Source organism: Pseudophryne corroboree, chromosome 11, assembly GCF_028390025.1.
Source record: "Pseudophryne corroboree isolate aPseCor3 chromosome 11, aPseCor3.hap2, whole genome shotgun sequence".
Lineage (NCBI taxonomy): Eukaryota > Metazoa > Chordata > Amphibia > Anura > Myobatrachidae > Pseudophryne > Pseudophryne corroboree.
In genome coordinates this window covers 344834062-344850514 of record NC_086454.1, presented here as the reverse complement: position 1 = coordinate 344850514, position 16453 = coordinate 344834062, and the positions used below count along the sequence as shown (strand labels likewise).

General features: G+C 51.4%; 1 protein-coding gene across 1 annotated transcript in view; it reads left to right on the top strand.

Annotated features, from left to right (window-relative positions):
- The first annotated feature begins 4864 nt into the window (after positions 1-4864).
- CDK10 (cyclin dependent kinase 10) overlaps positions 4865-16453 on the top strand; it is a 46805-nt gene continuing 35216 nt past the window's right edge. Inside the window, exons 1-2 of the mRNA XM_063945950.1 lie at positions 4865-5085; positions 7440-7512. Of these exons, the coding sequence (XP_063802020.1) occupies positions 4987-5085; positions 7440-7512 (172 nt within the window). The 5' untranslated portion in view covers positions 4865-4986. The remainder of the gene's footprint in view (positions 5086-7439; positions 7513-16453) is intronic.

Genomic DNA, 16453 nt, shown 5'->3' with positions numbered 1-16453 from the left:
TCCTCTACGGACTAGGAGAAAAGGATTTACCGGTAGGTATTAAAATCCTATTTTCTCATACGTCCTAGAGGATGCTGGGGTCCACTTCATGATCATGGGGTTTATACCAAAGCTCCAGTACGGGTGGGAGAGTGCGGATGACCCTGCAGCACCGATTGACCGAACTTGAAGTTCTCATCGGCCAAGGTGTCAAACTTGTAGAATTTTGCAAATGTGTTTGACCCCGACCAAGTAGCTGCTCGGCAAAGTTGTAATGCCTTGACCCCCCGGACAGCCGCCCAGGATGAGCCCACCCTCCTAGTGGAATGGGTCTTCACCGACGTCGGTAACGGCAATCCAGCCGTAGTATGAGCGTGCTGAATCGTACCTCTGATTCAACGCGCAATAGTCTGCTTGGAAGCAGGACACCCAATCTTGTTGGGAGCATACAGGACAAACAAAGACTCTGTTTTCAGAATTCGAGCTGTTCTAGCGACATAAATCTTCAAAGCTCTAACCACATCTAGAGACTTTGATTCAGTGAACGTGTCAGTAACTACTGGCACCACAATAGGTTGGTTTATGTGGAAAGATGAAACCACCTTCGGAAGAAAATGTTGACGAGTCCTCAACTCTGCCCTATCTTCATGGAAGATCAGGTAAGGGCTCTTGTGAGACAAGGCCCCCAATTCAGACACCCGCCGTGCGGATGCCAATGCCAAAAGCATCAACACTTTCCAAGTGAGAAACTTCAACACTATCTCTCGTAGAGGCTCAAACCAATCCGATTGAAGGAACAGCAACACCACATTAAGGTCCCAAGGTGCCACTGGAGGCACAAATGGAGGCTGGATGTGCAGAACCCCTTTCACGAAGGTCTGAACCTCTGGAAGAGAGGCCAATTGTTTTTGGAAGAACACTGACAAGGCCGAAATCTGGACCTTGATTGACCCCAATCGTAGGCCCGCCTCCACACCAGCCTGCAGAAAGTGGAGAAAACGTCCCAAGTGAAACTCTTCCGTAGGAGCCTTCTTGGATTCACACCAAGACACATATTTTCTCCAAATACGGTGGTAATGTTTCGACGTTACTCCTTTCCTGGCCTGAATAAGTGTGGGAATTACTTCTTTCGGAATACCCTTTCGGGCTAGGATCCGGCGCTCAACAGCCATGCAGTCAAACGTATCCGCGGTAAGTCTTGATACACGCACGGCCCCTGCTGCAGCAGGTCCTCGCGAAGAGGAAGAGGCCGAGGATCTTCTATGAGCAACTCCTGAAGATCTGGGTACCAAGCCCTCCTTGGCCAGTCTGGGGCAATGAAGTTTGCTCGAATCCTTGTTCTTCTTATGATCCTGAGAACTTTTAGAAATAAGCCTTCTCCTGAGGTACAGGAGTGGCTTCCGTGACTTCCAGAACTTCCCTTATAGCTACAATCATATATTGTATATTTTTTGCAAATTTATGATCTATTTCTCTGGAGTCAGTATCGTCAACACAAGAATCAGTGTCCGTGTCTGTATCAGTATTCACAATATTCACAAATGGTCTCTTATGTGACCCAGAGGGGTCGCCTGCGGATGGAAGAACAGAGCCCTGAAAAATCACATCCTCCACAGATTTTCTCCAGTACTCAGCATGAGATTCAGACTTATCTAATCTCCTATTGATATGATGCATACTATCACGTATTTCTTTCACCCATGCAGGCTCTTGGTGTGCCGGCAGCGCCACCACATTACACTTCTGTGTCCCTAATATGGTTTCCTCCGTGGAGGAACTCCCTGCCTCAGACATGTCTTACACACGTGTACAACACACACACAGACACACTGGGACTTATAGGGGACAGACCCACAGTAAAATCTGTCAGAGGGACACAGTTTAGGAGCAGCCAGCTCACAACCCCAGCGCCAGTATCTAATGCCTGTGAACACAGAATGCCCACTGACATGCAGCACTTTTTACACAGTAAAAACACACTTGTAAAGCACCAAATTCGCTTGTGCCCCCCCTGTTTTGCACCCTGATACTTGTAGTCAGAAGTGAAGGAGGACCAGCGATGTCTCTGCAGCTTGGGGAGAGAGAAATTGGCGCTGAGCAGTGTGCTGGCTGCCTGAGGAAGAAGCTCCGCCCTCACAATGGCGCGTCTTTACCTCAGCAACTTTACATAATATTTATACTGGCGGGGGTAGGGCTGTGCCTGGGCATCTTATGCCCCTTTTTGCCAGTTTATAGAGGTGTTTTTGCTGCCATGGGCACCCCCCCCCCTGAGCCCTGCACCATGCAGTGCCTGTGTGTGTGGGCAGCAATGGCGCTCTGCGCTCCCGCCAGCTGCGCTGTACCCCAGCCGTCACTTTGCTTGATAGAAGATTGTCTTCTTCTACTCACCTGTCTTCTGACTTCTGGCTCTGCGAGGGGGGTGAAGGCGTGCTGTGGGAGTGAGCATCTAGGCACGGCTAGCATTCAGTACCCTTCAGGAGCTAATGGTGTCCTGTCAGCCAGAAGCAGAGCCATGAAACTCTTCGGGAAGTTGGTTCCTATTTCTGACCCCTCAGTCCCACGAAGCAGGGAGACTGTTGCCAGCAGTCCTCCCTGAAAATAAAAAACCTAACATAAGTCTTTTCAGAGAAACTCAGTAGAGCTCCCTTAGAGTGCATCCAGTCTGCCTGGCCACATTTCTAAAACTATGGTCTGGAGGAGGGGCATAGAGGGAGGAGCCAGTTCACTCCCATTGAAAAGTCTTAAAGTGCCCATGGCTCCTGCGGAACTGTCTATACCCCATGGTCATGAAGTGGACCCCAGCATCCTCTAGGACGTATGAGAAAGAAAGATAGATAGATAGATAGATAGATAGATAGATAGATAGATAGATAGATAGATAGATAGATATGCATAAGTGCATGAAACATGTTATACTACATGATGACTTGGTGTGGCCTCCCTTGGGGTATGATTTTTGGGGGGTATGATCATGTATCACGCCCCCAATTTGTATCACCCTGGGGGTTTCCATATGTCATCCATTTCCTGCTGCTCAGCAATGTAGAACAGTGGCATCAGAGTGTCCCCCCCAACTGCGGCCCGCGGGTGAGACAGTGCCTGAAAAGCGGGACTGACCCACTTCCGTTGGGACGGTTGGGGGGAATGCTGCTCCGCCTGCTATTCAGTTTACCCAGGCTCCCCAATAAACTGAGCGACAGACGGGACAGTATACTGCGTAATGTGAGGATCCCCGGGCTGTGGCCGCCACACCCCTCAGCATCACTGAGTCTTCATCTGACTCACAAGCAGCTACAATTCCATTTCTAGATGTTATATAAAGGCGTCATTATGGTTCCCACTATATAAAGCCTCAATCCGCCAGCATTGGAAAGTGGGGGGCTGAGCCACAATTGCGCAATTAAGCATGACTCACATTGTGCCGCCATCGGGGAACGGATTCCAGAAGACTTGCTGCTCTTCCTGGGGTCTGGGAGAGACACCCAAGATTCGGGAGTCTCCTAGACGTTCCAATCATGCCCTTGCTCCCCTCTCAGTGGGTGGCGTGCAGCCTATGCGGCGGGCCCCTACACTGGCACCATAGTGTGACCACACACACACAGGGGCCCTTCAAGAGAGGAGGAGGCCCATGTGCAGCCTCTGTCTGGACCCCATAGACTCTGGGTACTAGGGTCACTTGGGGACCCAAGCTCTGTCCCAGAGTCTAGTGTGCATTTGCAGATCTCCGTGAAAATGGTGCAACTGCCATTTTCCCAGTGATTTTCCCAGTGAAAACACTAGGAAAATGGCCACCGTGCCATTTTCCCAGTGATTTCTGCAGCAATTCAGGACTCCGGAGGGTAAGTATTGAGAAAAATGTGTGCAGTGTGTGTGGCGTGGACTCCCCTGGACCACGCGGTCCCGTGTGCACCTCACACTGCACACATACTTGGTCTCGACCCTTAGTAGCAGGGCCCAGAAATCTCTTGGCTGCCCAGAGTATTCCCCATGGTCTGACCTCAAACCATGGGGAATACCCACTGTAAAACATAGAGTTTATACACTTTGAGTGCCTCTAGGAGTATAGCGCTAGGGGTATATTTACTAACAAGTATTTTTTTCAAAACTGCTTTGACCGATTTTAAAACACCAGAAGGAATCCACTCTAAACTAGCCTGATGTAACTTTGTTTCTGTTGCTGTTTTTAAGGATGTAGGTACGTGACCGGCGTCACAATACCGACACCTACATGCCGACCAACAGGGACAATTCCCACTCGTGGGTGTCCACAACACCCATAGAGTGGAAATAGAACCCGTGGCTCCCCGCCTGTAATTGCCGGGATACCGGCGTCGGTATTGTGGCCGGCAGGCCACTGGTCACACATACACAACACGTTTTTAAAACTACCGTCAGAGCCGCTGATCATCGGTAGCTTTGACAAACTGCCCTTTAGCAAATACACCCCCAACACAGCGGCCGCTCGATGTGTCTAGCAAGACATTACAGCTGGACGAGCGTTTATATCTGCCCGCGCAGCTGTGATGTCATTGTCGGAGGTTCCTGGCAGCCGCATAACGTAAATGGGTCAGTCAGCGGGTCGTCCGTAGACACAGGCAGATGCACTGATCTATCGGCAGCGGCTGTGCTGCAGGGCCGACGTGATACGTCTGTGAATGCCTTCGCTCACCGACATGTCGGCAGTATACCGTATAGTGTGTACCCCGCCTTACAATACACAGCACATCCTTAAATCCTGGCCTGTAAGAAGGGCGCCTTGAGGCCCGAGTTTGGGAACCTCTGGTCTACATATCACCCACAGCTGCAGCAGCCAGGAAAATTGTGTATACCAGCAGTGTAAGCGCAGTGGCGGCAGTGCCTGTGGGGAGTACACCGTCACCGGAGGCTTCCCCTCTGCATACACCCCGGCAGTGACACTTGCAGCCAGCAGAGGGCGCTGCTATTATTGCAGGCCGCACTCACATCCCCGGACTTTCCCACGCTGGCTGGCCGGGGCGCTCTCTCATCATGGCGGATACCGCGCCGGGGCCCGACACAGAGTCAGAGCAGATTCGCCTGAAAAGCGTCAGAGAGGAGAAATTCATAGCGGTGCCGGAGGAGAACAGAGTGAGTGCGGGTGATGTGCATAGAACTGCTTCCCTGTGCCAGGGGTGCACAGTATTACCCCCATGCTGCGTGCAATGCTCTGTGCCAGGGGTGCACAGTATTACCCCAATGCTGCGTGTAATGCTCTGTGCCAGGGGTGCACAGTATTCCCCCCATGCTGCGTGCAATGCTCTGTGCCAGGGGTGCACAGTATTCCCCCCATGCTGCGTGCAATGCTCTGTGCCAGGGGCGCACAGTATTCCCCCCATGCTGCGTGCAATGCTCTGTGCCAGGGGTGCCCCATGCTGCGTGCAATGCTCTGTGCCTGGGGTGCACAGTATTCCCCCTATGCTGCGTGCAATGCTCTGTGCCAGGGGTGCACAGTATTCCCCCCATGCTGCGTGCAATGCTCTGTGCCAGGGGTGCACAGTATTCCCCCCATGCTGCGTGCAATGCTCTGTGCCAGGGGTGCACAGTATTCCCCCCATGCTGCGTGCAATGCTCTGTGCCAAGGGTGCACAGTATTACACCCATGCTGCGTGCAATGCTCTGTGCCAGGGGTGCACAGTATTACACCCATGCTGCGTGCAATGCTCTGTGCCAGGGGTGCACAGTATTACCCCCATGCTGCGTGCAATGCTCTGTGCCAGGGGTGCACAGTATTACCCCCATGCTGCGTGCAATGCTCTGTGCCAGGGGTGCACAGTATTACCCCCATGCTGCGTGCAATGCTCTGTGCCAGGGGTGCACCATGCTGCGTGCAATTCTCTGTGCCAGGGGTGTGCAGTATTACCCCCACGCTGCGTGCAATGCTCTGTGCCAGGGGTGCACAATATTACCCCCATGCTGCGTGCAATGCTCTGTGCCAGAGGTGCACCGTATTACCCCCATGCTGTGTGCAATGCTCTGTGCCAGGGGTGTACAGTATTACCCCGATGCTGTGTACAATGCCCTGTGCCAGGGGTGTACAGTATTACCCCCATGCTGCGTGCAATTCCCTGTGCCAGGAATGTACCGTATTATCCCCATGCTGCGTGCAATGCTCTGTGCCAGGGCTGTACAGTATCACCCCCAAGCTGCATGCAATGCTCTGTGCCAGGGGTGCACAGTATCACCCCCATGCTGCGTGCAATGCTCTGTGCCAGGGGTGCACAGTATCACCCCCATGCTGCGTGCAATGCTCTGTGCCAGGGGTGCACAGTATCACCCCCATGCTGCGTGCAATGCTTTGTGCCAGGGGTGCACAATATTATCCCCATGCTGCGTGCAATGCTCTGTGCCAGGGCTGTACAGTATTACCCCCATGCTGCGTGCAATTCTCTGTGCCAGGGGTGCACAGTATTACCCCCATGCTGCGTGCAATGCTCTGTGCCAGGGGTGCACAGTATTACCCCCATGCTGCGTGCAATGCTCTGTGCCAGGGGTTCACAGTATTACCCCCATGCTCCGTGCAATGCTCTGTGCCAGGGGTGCACAGTATTACCCCCATGCTGCGTGCAATGCTCTGTGCCAGGGGTACAAAGTATTATCCCCATGCTGCGTGCAATGCTCTGTGCCAGGGGTGCATAGTATTACCCCCATGCTGCGTGCAATGCTCTGTGCCAGGGGTGCACAGTATTACCCCCATGCTGTGTGAGATGAATGAATGGACACCAAGTGGACATACATACAAGTTGTGTCATGTAAGAGCTGCTAACACTGAGAAACAGATGAGGAAACGTTCCAGAGAGACACGGCTGCAGCTATTGGGTTATTTCCCCATACAGAGCCGGCTTCCTGTGTGTAATCGCAGCGTGGGACCCTGCGTCCAGCCACGTTTAGCTATGGGGTTATTTCCCCATACAGAGCCGGCTTCCTGTGTGTAATCGCAGCATGGGACCCTGCGTCCAGCCACGTTTAGCTATGGAGGTATTTCCCCATGCAGAGCCGGCTTCCTGTGTGTAGTCGCAGCATGGGACCCTGCGTCCAGCCACGTTTAGCTATGGTGGTATTTCCCCATGCAGAGTCGGCTTCCGGTGTGTAATCGCAGCGTGGGACCCTGCGTCCAGCCACGTTTAGTTATGGGGGTTATTTCCCCATGCAGAGCCGGCTTCCTGTGTGTAGTCGCAGCGTGGGACCCTGCGTCCGGCCACGTTTAGCTATGGGGGTATTTCCCCATGCAGAGCCGGCTTTCTGTGTGTAATCGCAGCGTGGGACCCTGCGTCCAGCCACGTTTAGCCTCCTGCTGCAAAAATCTGTGTACTAGAGAAGTGTCTCATTCCGCACATTGCACAGCAAGGGTAGAGACTGTCACACTATGGGAACTATATGTTTGTGTGTTTTATCTACAGGTGTCAGAGCTACGTTGTATCACTTTTCTTCTTTTATCCCCCCAGTTCGGACAGTGTCGAAGTGTAAAAGAGTTTGAAAAGTTAAACAGAATTGGAGAAGGGACTTATGGTATTGTGTGTAAGTGTCTGTACGTGGCCTGTGTTACCCTATACAGAATACTCCCACTGCTACTGATTTCCCGCTGTCACTGTGTAATAATAATCTGCTTTCTCATACGTCCTAGAGGATGCTGGGGACGCTTCAAGAACCATGGGGTATAGACGGGATCCGCAGGAGACATGGGCACTTTAAGACTTTAAAAGGGTTGTGAACTGGCTCCTCCCTCTATGCTCCTCCTCCAGACTCCAGTTAGATTCTGTGCCCAGTGAGACTGGGTGCACTCTGAGGAGCTCTCCTGAGTTTCTCTGAAAAAGACTTTTGTTAGGTATTTTATTTTCAGGGAGACCTGCTGGCTACAGGCTCCCTGCATCGTGGGACTTAGGGGAGAGAAGCAGACCCACTTCTGTGAGATTCAAGGCTCTGCTTCTTAGGCTACTGGACACCATTAGCTCCTGAGGGTCTGATCGCTAGGTACGCCTAGATGCTCGTTCCCGGAGCCCGCCGTCACCCCCCTTGCAGAGCCAGAAGTCAGAAGACGGGTGAGTAGAAGAAGATCAGAAGACTTCAGTGACTGCTTTGAGGTACCGCACAGTGGCCGCCTGCGCGCCATGCTCCACCACACACAGCGGCACTACAGGGTGCGGGGGGCGCCCTGGGCAGCATAAATCCTCATTTCAAGACTGGCAAGAGTGGTATTAAGTGCCTGGGCACTAAATCCGGACCCCCGCCAGTATAAATATTTAAAAAAATAGCGGGGCTGAAGCGCGCCATTAAGGGGGCGTGGCTTAGCCCTCACAGCTCTCATCGGTGCCATTTTCTCTTCACAGAGCTGCAGAGACGCTGGTCCTGTCCTCCTACACAGCTGTACAAGTAACAGGGTGAAAAGGGGGGGGGGGGGGGGGCACAGTAATTTGGTGCTGGTTTATTGATTATAAAACGCTAACAGGTCTGAGGCATTGTTTATAACGTTTCAGAACCAGGATAAGCGCTGGGTTGTGTGAGCTGGCAAACTCCCTCTGTGTTTCTCTGACAGACTTTACTGTGGGTCTGTCCCCCTATAGCCCCAGTGTGGTTGTGGGTGTCGGTACACGTGTGTCGGCATGTCTGAGGCTGAGTGCTCTTCCCAGGAGGAGGCTGGAGTGGGGACAGAAAAGGCTGTGGGAGTGACCCTGTCGGCACCGCCGACTGCTGATTTGGGTAAATGTGTTGAGCGTTTTGAATGCAAATGTGGCTCTATTGAATAAAATATTGGATAAATCTGAGTCTCAGAATCAGGCATGGAAAAAATCCATGGAGGATGTGTTATCACAAGTCCAGACCCCCTCGGGGTCACAAAAGCGTTCATTTACCCAGATAGCGGATACAGATACCGACACGGACTCTGATTCCAGTGTCGACTATAGTGATGCCAGATTAAATCCTAAACTGGCTAAGAGTATTCAGTACATGATTGTGGCGATAAAAGACGTGTTACATATCTCGGAAGACCCTGCTGTTCCTGATACCAGGGTCTGTATGTATAAAGGAAAGAAACCTGAGCTAACATTTCCTCCCTCTCATGAACTGAACGCGCTTTTTGAAAAGGTTTGCGAAAATCCTGACATATCCGTTCCCCTCTGCAGATAGGGATAAGTGGGAGTCACCCTCCACGGTAGATAAAGCTTTATCACGGCTGTCCAAAAAGGTGGCGCTTCCGTCTCCTGACACGCCAGCCCTAAAGGATCCTGCGAATCGTAAGCAGGAAAATACGTTGAAATCCATTTATGTCGCTACAGGTGCGCTGCTCAGGCCTGCCGTCACATCGGCATGGGTGAGTAGCGCTATTGAAAAGTGGGCAGATAACTTGTCATCTGATATAGATACCCTGGATAGGGATAGCGTTCTCTTGACACTAGGTCATATCAGGGACGCTGCAGTCTACCTAAAGGAAGCTGCGAGGGACATCGGCCTTTTGGGATCAAGGGCCAATGCCATGGCAGTCTCGGCTAGGAGGGCATTGTGGATTCATCAATGGAATGCTGATGCTGACTTTAAGAAGACTATGGAGTCTCTGCCGTATAAAGGTAGTGTTTGGTGACGGCCTCGCTGACCTGGTATCTACGGCTACCGCGGGTAAGTCATCCTTTCTACCTTATGTTCCTGCGCAACAAAAGAAAACGCCCCACTATCAGATGCAGTCTTTTCGGCCCAATAAATACAAAAAAGGACGAGGGTCTTCCTTCCTTGCTTCTAGGGGAAGAGGAAGGGGAAAAAGGTCACCAGCTGTGGCAGGTTCCCAAGAGCAGAAGTCCTCTCCGGCTTCTGCCTAATCCACCGCATGACGCTGGGGCTCCTCTGCGGGAGCCCGCACCGGTGGAGGCACGTCTCCAACTCTTCAGTCAAGTCTGGGCTCGTTCGGCCCTGGATCCTTGGGTATTAGAAATAGTGTCCCAAGGGTACAAACTGGAGTTTCAAGATGTTCCCCCTCACAGATTTTTCAGATCGGCCTTACCAGCTTCTCTCCCAGACAGGGAGGTAGTATGCAATGCAGTACAAAAGCTGTGTCAAAATCAAGTCATTATCAAGGTGCCCCCGTCACAACAGGGAGAAGGCTTTTATTCGAGCCTGTTCGTGGTCCCGAAGCCGGACGGCTCGGTCAGACCAATTCTGAACCTAAACTCCCTAAATAAAGGATGCCTACTTACACGTCCCCATATATCCTCCGCATCAGGCTTACCTGAGGTTTGCTATTCAGGATTGTCATTACCAATTTCAGACGTTGCCGTTTGGTCTGTCCACGGCTCCGAGAGTTTTCACCAAAGTTATGGCGGAAATGATGGTTCTCCTGCGCAAGCAAGGAGTCACAATTATCCCGTACTTGGACGATCTCCTGATAAAGGCGAGATCCAGGGATCGATTACTGCAGAACATTGCGATTTCCCTGACGGTTCTGCAGCAGCATGGTTGGCTCCTGAACTTGCCAAAGTCACAGTTGACTCCGACAAAACGACTGTCGTTTTTGGGAATGATTCTGGACACAGTACTACAGAGAGTTTTTCTTCCAGAAGAGAAGGCTCTGGAAATTCAGAGTCTGGTCAAACAAATTCTGAAGCCAGCGAGAGTGTCAATCCATCAATGCATTCGAGTGCTGGGGAAGATGGTGGCGGCCTACGAGGCCATCCCTTTTGGCAGGTTCCATGCCAGGGTGTTTCAGTGGGATCTGTTGGACAAGTGGTCCGGATCCCATTTGCACATGCACCGGAAAATAATCCTGTCCTCCAGGACCAGAATTTCACTCCTGTGGTGGCTCCAAAGCTCTCACCTCCTAGAGGGACGCAGGTTCGGGATCCAGGATTGGATACTAGTGACCATGGATGCGAGTCTCCGGGGCTGGGGAGCAGTCACACAGGGGGAAACTTTCCAGGGAAAATGGTCAAGCCAGGAAGTTGCTCTACACATAAACGTAGAGTTAAGGGCTATTTACAACGGCCTTCTTCAAGCGGAACGTCTTCTTCACAACCTGCCCGTCCTGATCCAGTCGTACAATATAACAGCAGTAGCGCACATAAACCGCCAGGGCGGTACAAAGAGCAGAGCGGCAATGGCAGAGACCACAAAGATTCTCCGCTGGGCGGAAAGACATACAAGCGCTCTGTCGGCAATATTCATTCCAGGAGTGGACAACTGGGAAGCAGACTTCCTCAGCAGATACGATCTCCATCCGGGAGAGTGGGGTCTTCATCAGGAGGTCTTCACAGAAGTGACAAGTCTTTGGGGAACTCCTCAAATAGACATGATGACGTCTCGCCTCAACAAGAAACTTCACAGGTATTGTTCCAGGTCAAGAGACCCTCAAGCAATAGCGGTGGACGCCCTGGTGACACCATGGGTGTTTCAGTCGGTGTACGTGTTCCCTCCGCTTCCACTAATTCCAAAGGTGCTAAAGATCATAAGAAGAACAAAGGTTCAGGCGATCCTCATTGTTCCGGACTGGCCAAGAAGGGCTTGGTATCCAGATCTTCAGGAATTACTCATGGGAGATCCCTGCCCTCTTCCTCTACGAGAGGATCTGTTACAGCAGGGGCCGTGCGTGTTCCAAGACTTACCGCGTCTTCGTTTGACGGCTTGGCGGTTGACTGTCGGATCTTAGCCCGAAAGGGTATTCCCAGTGAAGTCATTCCCACGCTTCTTCAGGCTAGAAAAGAAGTAACGGCGAAACATTATCACCGTATTTGGAGAAAATATGTGTCTTGGTGTGAATCCAAGAAGGCTCCTATGGAAGAATTTCAGCTAGGCCGGTTTCTTCATTTTCTGCAAGCAGGTGTGGATGCGGGTCTAAAGTTAGGCTCCATTAAAGTGCAAATTTCGGCCTTATCAATTTTCTTTCAAAAAGAATTGGCCTCCCTTCCGGAATTTCAGACTTTCGTGAAAGGTGTGCTACGCATCCAACCTCCATTTGTGCCCCCAGTGGCGCCATGGGATCTTAACGTGGTGTTGCGTTTCCTTCAATCACATTGGTTTGAACCTTTGCAGATGGTAGAGTTGAAATTTCTCACGTGGAAAGTGGTCATGCTGTTGGCCTTGGCATCCGCGAGGCGGGTGTCTGAGTTGGCGGCCTTGTCTCACAAGAGCCCTTATTTAATCTTCCATGAAGATAGAGCAGAGTTAAGGACTTGTCAACAGTTTCTACCGAAGGTGGTTTAATCGTTCCACATGAACCAACCTATTGTGGTGCCTGTGGCTACTGCCGCCTTCGCTGAGTCAAAATCCCTCAATGTGGTTAGGGCTTTGAAGATTTACGTCGCTAGGGCGGCTCAACTGAGGATAACAGACGCTCTGTTTGTCCTGTATGCGCCCAACAAGATTGGGGCTCCTGCTTCCAAGCAGACTATTGCGGCCTGGATCTGCACTACGATTCGGAATGCTCATTCTACGGCTGGATTGCCGTTACCGGAATCGGTGAAGGCCCATTCTACCAGGAAGGTGGGCTCGTCTTGGGCGGCTGCCCGAGGGGTCTCGGCATTACAACTCTGCCGAGCAGCTACTTGGTCGGGTTCAAACACCTTTGCAAAATTTTACAAGTTTGATACCTTTGCTGATGAAGGACCTCATGTTTGGTCAATCGGTGCTGCAGAGTCATCCGCACTCTCCCGCCCGTTCTGGAGCTTTGGTATAAACCCCATGGTTCTTGAAGCGTCCCCAGCATCCTCTAGGACGTATGAGAAAATAGGATTTTAATACCTACCGGTAAATCCTTTTCTCTTAGTCCGTAGAGGATGCTGGGCGCCCGTCCTAGTGCGGACTCTATCTGCAGTTATTAGTTATTGGTGGTGTTACACACAGGTTGTGTTTCTGTTACGTTCAGCCTGTTGCTGACATTGTTCATGCCGTTGACTGGAGTTTCTGTTAAATGCCATGTTGTACGGCGTGTTTGTGGTGTGAGCTGGTATGTATCTCACCCTTAGTTTAACAATAAATCCTTTTCCTCGAAATGTCCGTCTCCCTGGGCACAGTTCCTGTAACTGGAGTCTGGAGGAGGGGCATAGAGGGAGGAGCCAGGTCACACCCATTCAAAGTCTTAAAGTGCCCATGTCTCCTGCGGATCCCGTCTATACCCCATGGTTCTTGAAGCGTCCCCAGCATCCTCTACGGACTAAGAGAAAAGGATTTACCGGTAGGTATTAAAATCCTATTTTCTCTGTCATTTCCAGCTGTAATCATTGTGGTAAAACCCTCATGCTCTAACATCAGGTCACTTGTTCAGCCTCGGCTATTGCACTTATAGTGTTCATTCTAGCACCCTGCACCTTGTCAAAATCCATGCAGTTTTTCTTTCCTGCCTGGGGTGTCGCTCTCTGCTCTGGTGCTTCTCAGAACACTCTGGTCTGTATCTCAGCACTGAAATACAGACCAGAGTGTTCTGAGAAGCACCAGAGCAGAGAGCGACACCCCTGGCAGGAAAGAGGAACTGCACATGTTTTGAAAGGTGCAGGGTGCTAGAATGAACACTAACTTAGAAAAGAAGGCGCAGGATATTGTTACTGTGACATTTCCTACTGTGCGTAATTCATTAAATGACAACTGGGTCAGAGCATTTCCCAAACGGCAAGGGTAGCCGTGGTGAGTACCAACCGATAGTGGTCCCAAGGAGAAAAAACATGACCCGCCAACAGGGTATCGGGCGGCCAAGACTAACTGATGCAAGAGGTCCATGAAATTTCTCATACGTCCTAGAGGATGCTGGGGTCCACTTCATGACCATGGGGTATAGACGGGATCCGCAGGAGACATGGGCACTCTAAAGACTTTTCATTGGGTGTGAACTGGCTCCTCCCTCTATGCCCCTCCTCCAGACCTCAGTTGTAGAAATGTGCCCAGGCAGACTGGATGCACTCCAGGGGAGCTCTACTGAGTTTCTCTGAAAAGACTTATGTTAGGTTTTTTATTTTCAGGGAGATCTGCTGGCATCAGACTCCCTGCTTCGTGGGACTGAGGGGGCAGAAGCAGAACCAACTTCCTAAAGAGTTTCATGGCTCTGCTTCTGGCTGACAGGACACCATTAGCTCCTGAAGGGAACTGAACGCTAGCCGTGTCTAGATGCTCACTCCCACAGCACGCCGTCACCCCCCTCACAGAGCCAGAAGTCAGAAGACAGGTGAGTGTTAGAAGAGAGATCTTCAATCAAGAAAGTGACGGCTAAAGGTACCGCGCGGCTGGCGGGAGCGCAGGGCGCCATGTTGCCCACACATACACAGGCACTGCAGGGCGCGGGGGGGGGGGGGGGTGCGCCCTGGGCAGCATGAAACCTATGGAAACTGGAATAAATAAGGGTCATAAGTTGCTGAGGCACAGTCCTACCCCCGGCAGTATAAAAAATTACCTCATAAAAGCTGAGGAGAAACACACCATTGAAGAGTGGAGCTTCCTCCTCAGTCAGCCAGCACACTGCTCAGCGCCATTTTCTCTCTCTCTCCTCAGGCTGCAGAGACAACCCTGGTCCTCCTCCACTACTGACAGGGGGGGCCACAGTGAATTTGGTGCTATATAATTGTGTGATTAACATTATAAAAGCGCTGAATGTCAGTGGGCATTTTGTGTTCACAGACATTGTGTTACTGGCGCTGGGTTGTGAACTGGCAAATCCCATCTGTGTCCCTCTGACAGATTTTATTGTGGGTCTGTCCCCTATAAATCCCGGAGTGTCTGTGGTGTGGTTCTGCACGCGTGTGACATGTCTGTGGCAGGGAACCCTGTGGAGACATGTTAAGGACACAGAGTTGTAATATGACTCCAAGAGCCTGACTGGGTGAAAGGTTACATGATAGTGTGAATCATATCAGTAAGAGGTTGGACTGAATCTCATACAGAAAATGAAAATAATCTGTTGAAGATGTGATTTTTAATAGTTCTGCCTTTCATCCACAGGGACCTTTCTGAGTCACATACAAATTTGCACAAGTAGTACAAACTGATACCGACACGGACTCTGATTCCTGTGTCGACACTAGTGATTCCAGGGGAATAGGTCCTAAGTTAGCAAAAAAGCATTCAAAACATGTTTTAGCTATAAAGGAGGTGTTAGAAGTTACGAAGCCCCCTCTTTTACCACAAGGAGAGTGTTTACTTTAGTAAAGAAGTAATGTAATTTCTCTGACGTCCTAGTGGATGCTGGGAACTCCGTAAGGACCATGGGGAATAGCGGGCTCCGAAGGAGGCTGGGCACTCTAGAAAGATTTATGACTACCTGGTGTGCACTGGCTCCTCCCACTATGACCCTCCTCCAAGCCTCAGTTAGATTTTGTGCCCGGCCGAGGTTGGATGCACACTAGGGGCTCTCCTGAGCCCTTAGAAAGAAAGTATAGATTTAGGTTTTTTATTTTCAGTGAGACCTGCTGGCAACAGGCTCACTGCAGCGAGGGACTAAGGGGAGAAGAAGCGAACTCGCCTGCTTGCAGCCGGATTGGGCTTCTTAGGCTACTGGACACCATTAGCTCCAGAGGGATCGACCGCAGGCCCAGTCCTTGGTGTTCGGTCCCGGAGCCGCGCCGCCGTCCCCCTTACAGAGCCAGAAGCAAGAAGAGGTCCGGAAAATCGGCGGCAGAAGACATCAGTCTTCACCAAGGTAGCGCACAGCACTGCAGCTGTGCGCCATTGCTCCTCACACACACTTCACACTCCGGTCACTGAGGGTGCAGGTGCTGGGGGGGGGGGGGCGCCCTGAGAAGCAATTATAACACCTTGGCTGGCAAAAATACCACAATATATAGCCCCAGAGGCTATATATGTGGAAAATACCCCTGCCAGTATCCAGAAAAAAGCGGGAGAATAGGCAGCGGAAAAGGGGCGGAGCTATCTCCTGCAGCACACTGGCGCCATTTCTCCTTCACAGATCCGCTGGAAGGAAGCTCCCTGGCTCTCCCCTGCAGTCTACACTACAGAAAAGGGTAAAAAAAGAGAGGGGGGGCACTAAATTTAGGCGCTGTATAAATTATATAGAAAAAGCAGCTATAGGGGACATAACTCAGTTAGTCCCTGCATTATATAGCGCTCTGGTGTGTGCTGGCATACTCTCACTCTGTCCCCCCAAAGGGCTTTTGTGGGTCCTGTCCTCTGTTGGAGCATTCCTTGTGTGTGTGCGGTGTGTCGGTACGGCTGTGTCGACATGTTTGATGAGGATAATGATGTGGAGACGGAGCAGATGCCTTTAGAAGGGATGTCACCCCCTGCGGGGCAGACTCCTGAGTGGATGAGCTTATGGAAAGAAATGAGTGCACGTATAGACTCCTTACATAAGAAAATTGACGACATGCCAAATGTGGGACAGCCGACTTCTCAGCTCGTGCCTGTCCAGGCGTCGCACAGGTCATCAGGGGCTCTAAAACGCCCGCTACCTCAGACCGCAGACCCAGATGTCGACACTGACACTGACACCAGTGTCGACGACGATGAGTCTAACCTGATGCCCACTAAGGCCATTCAC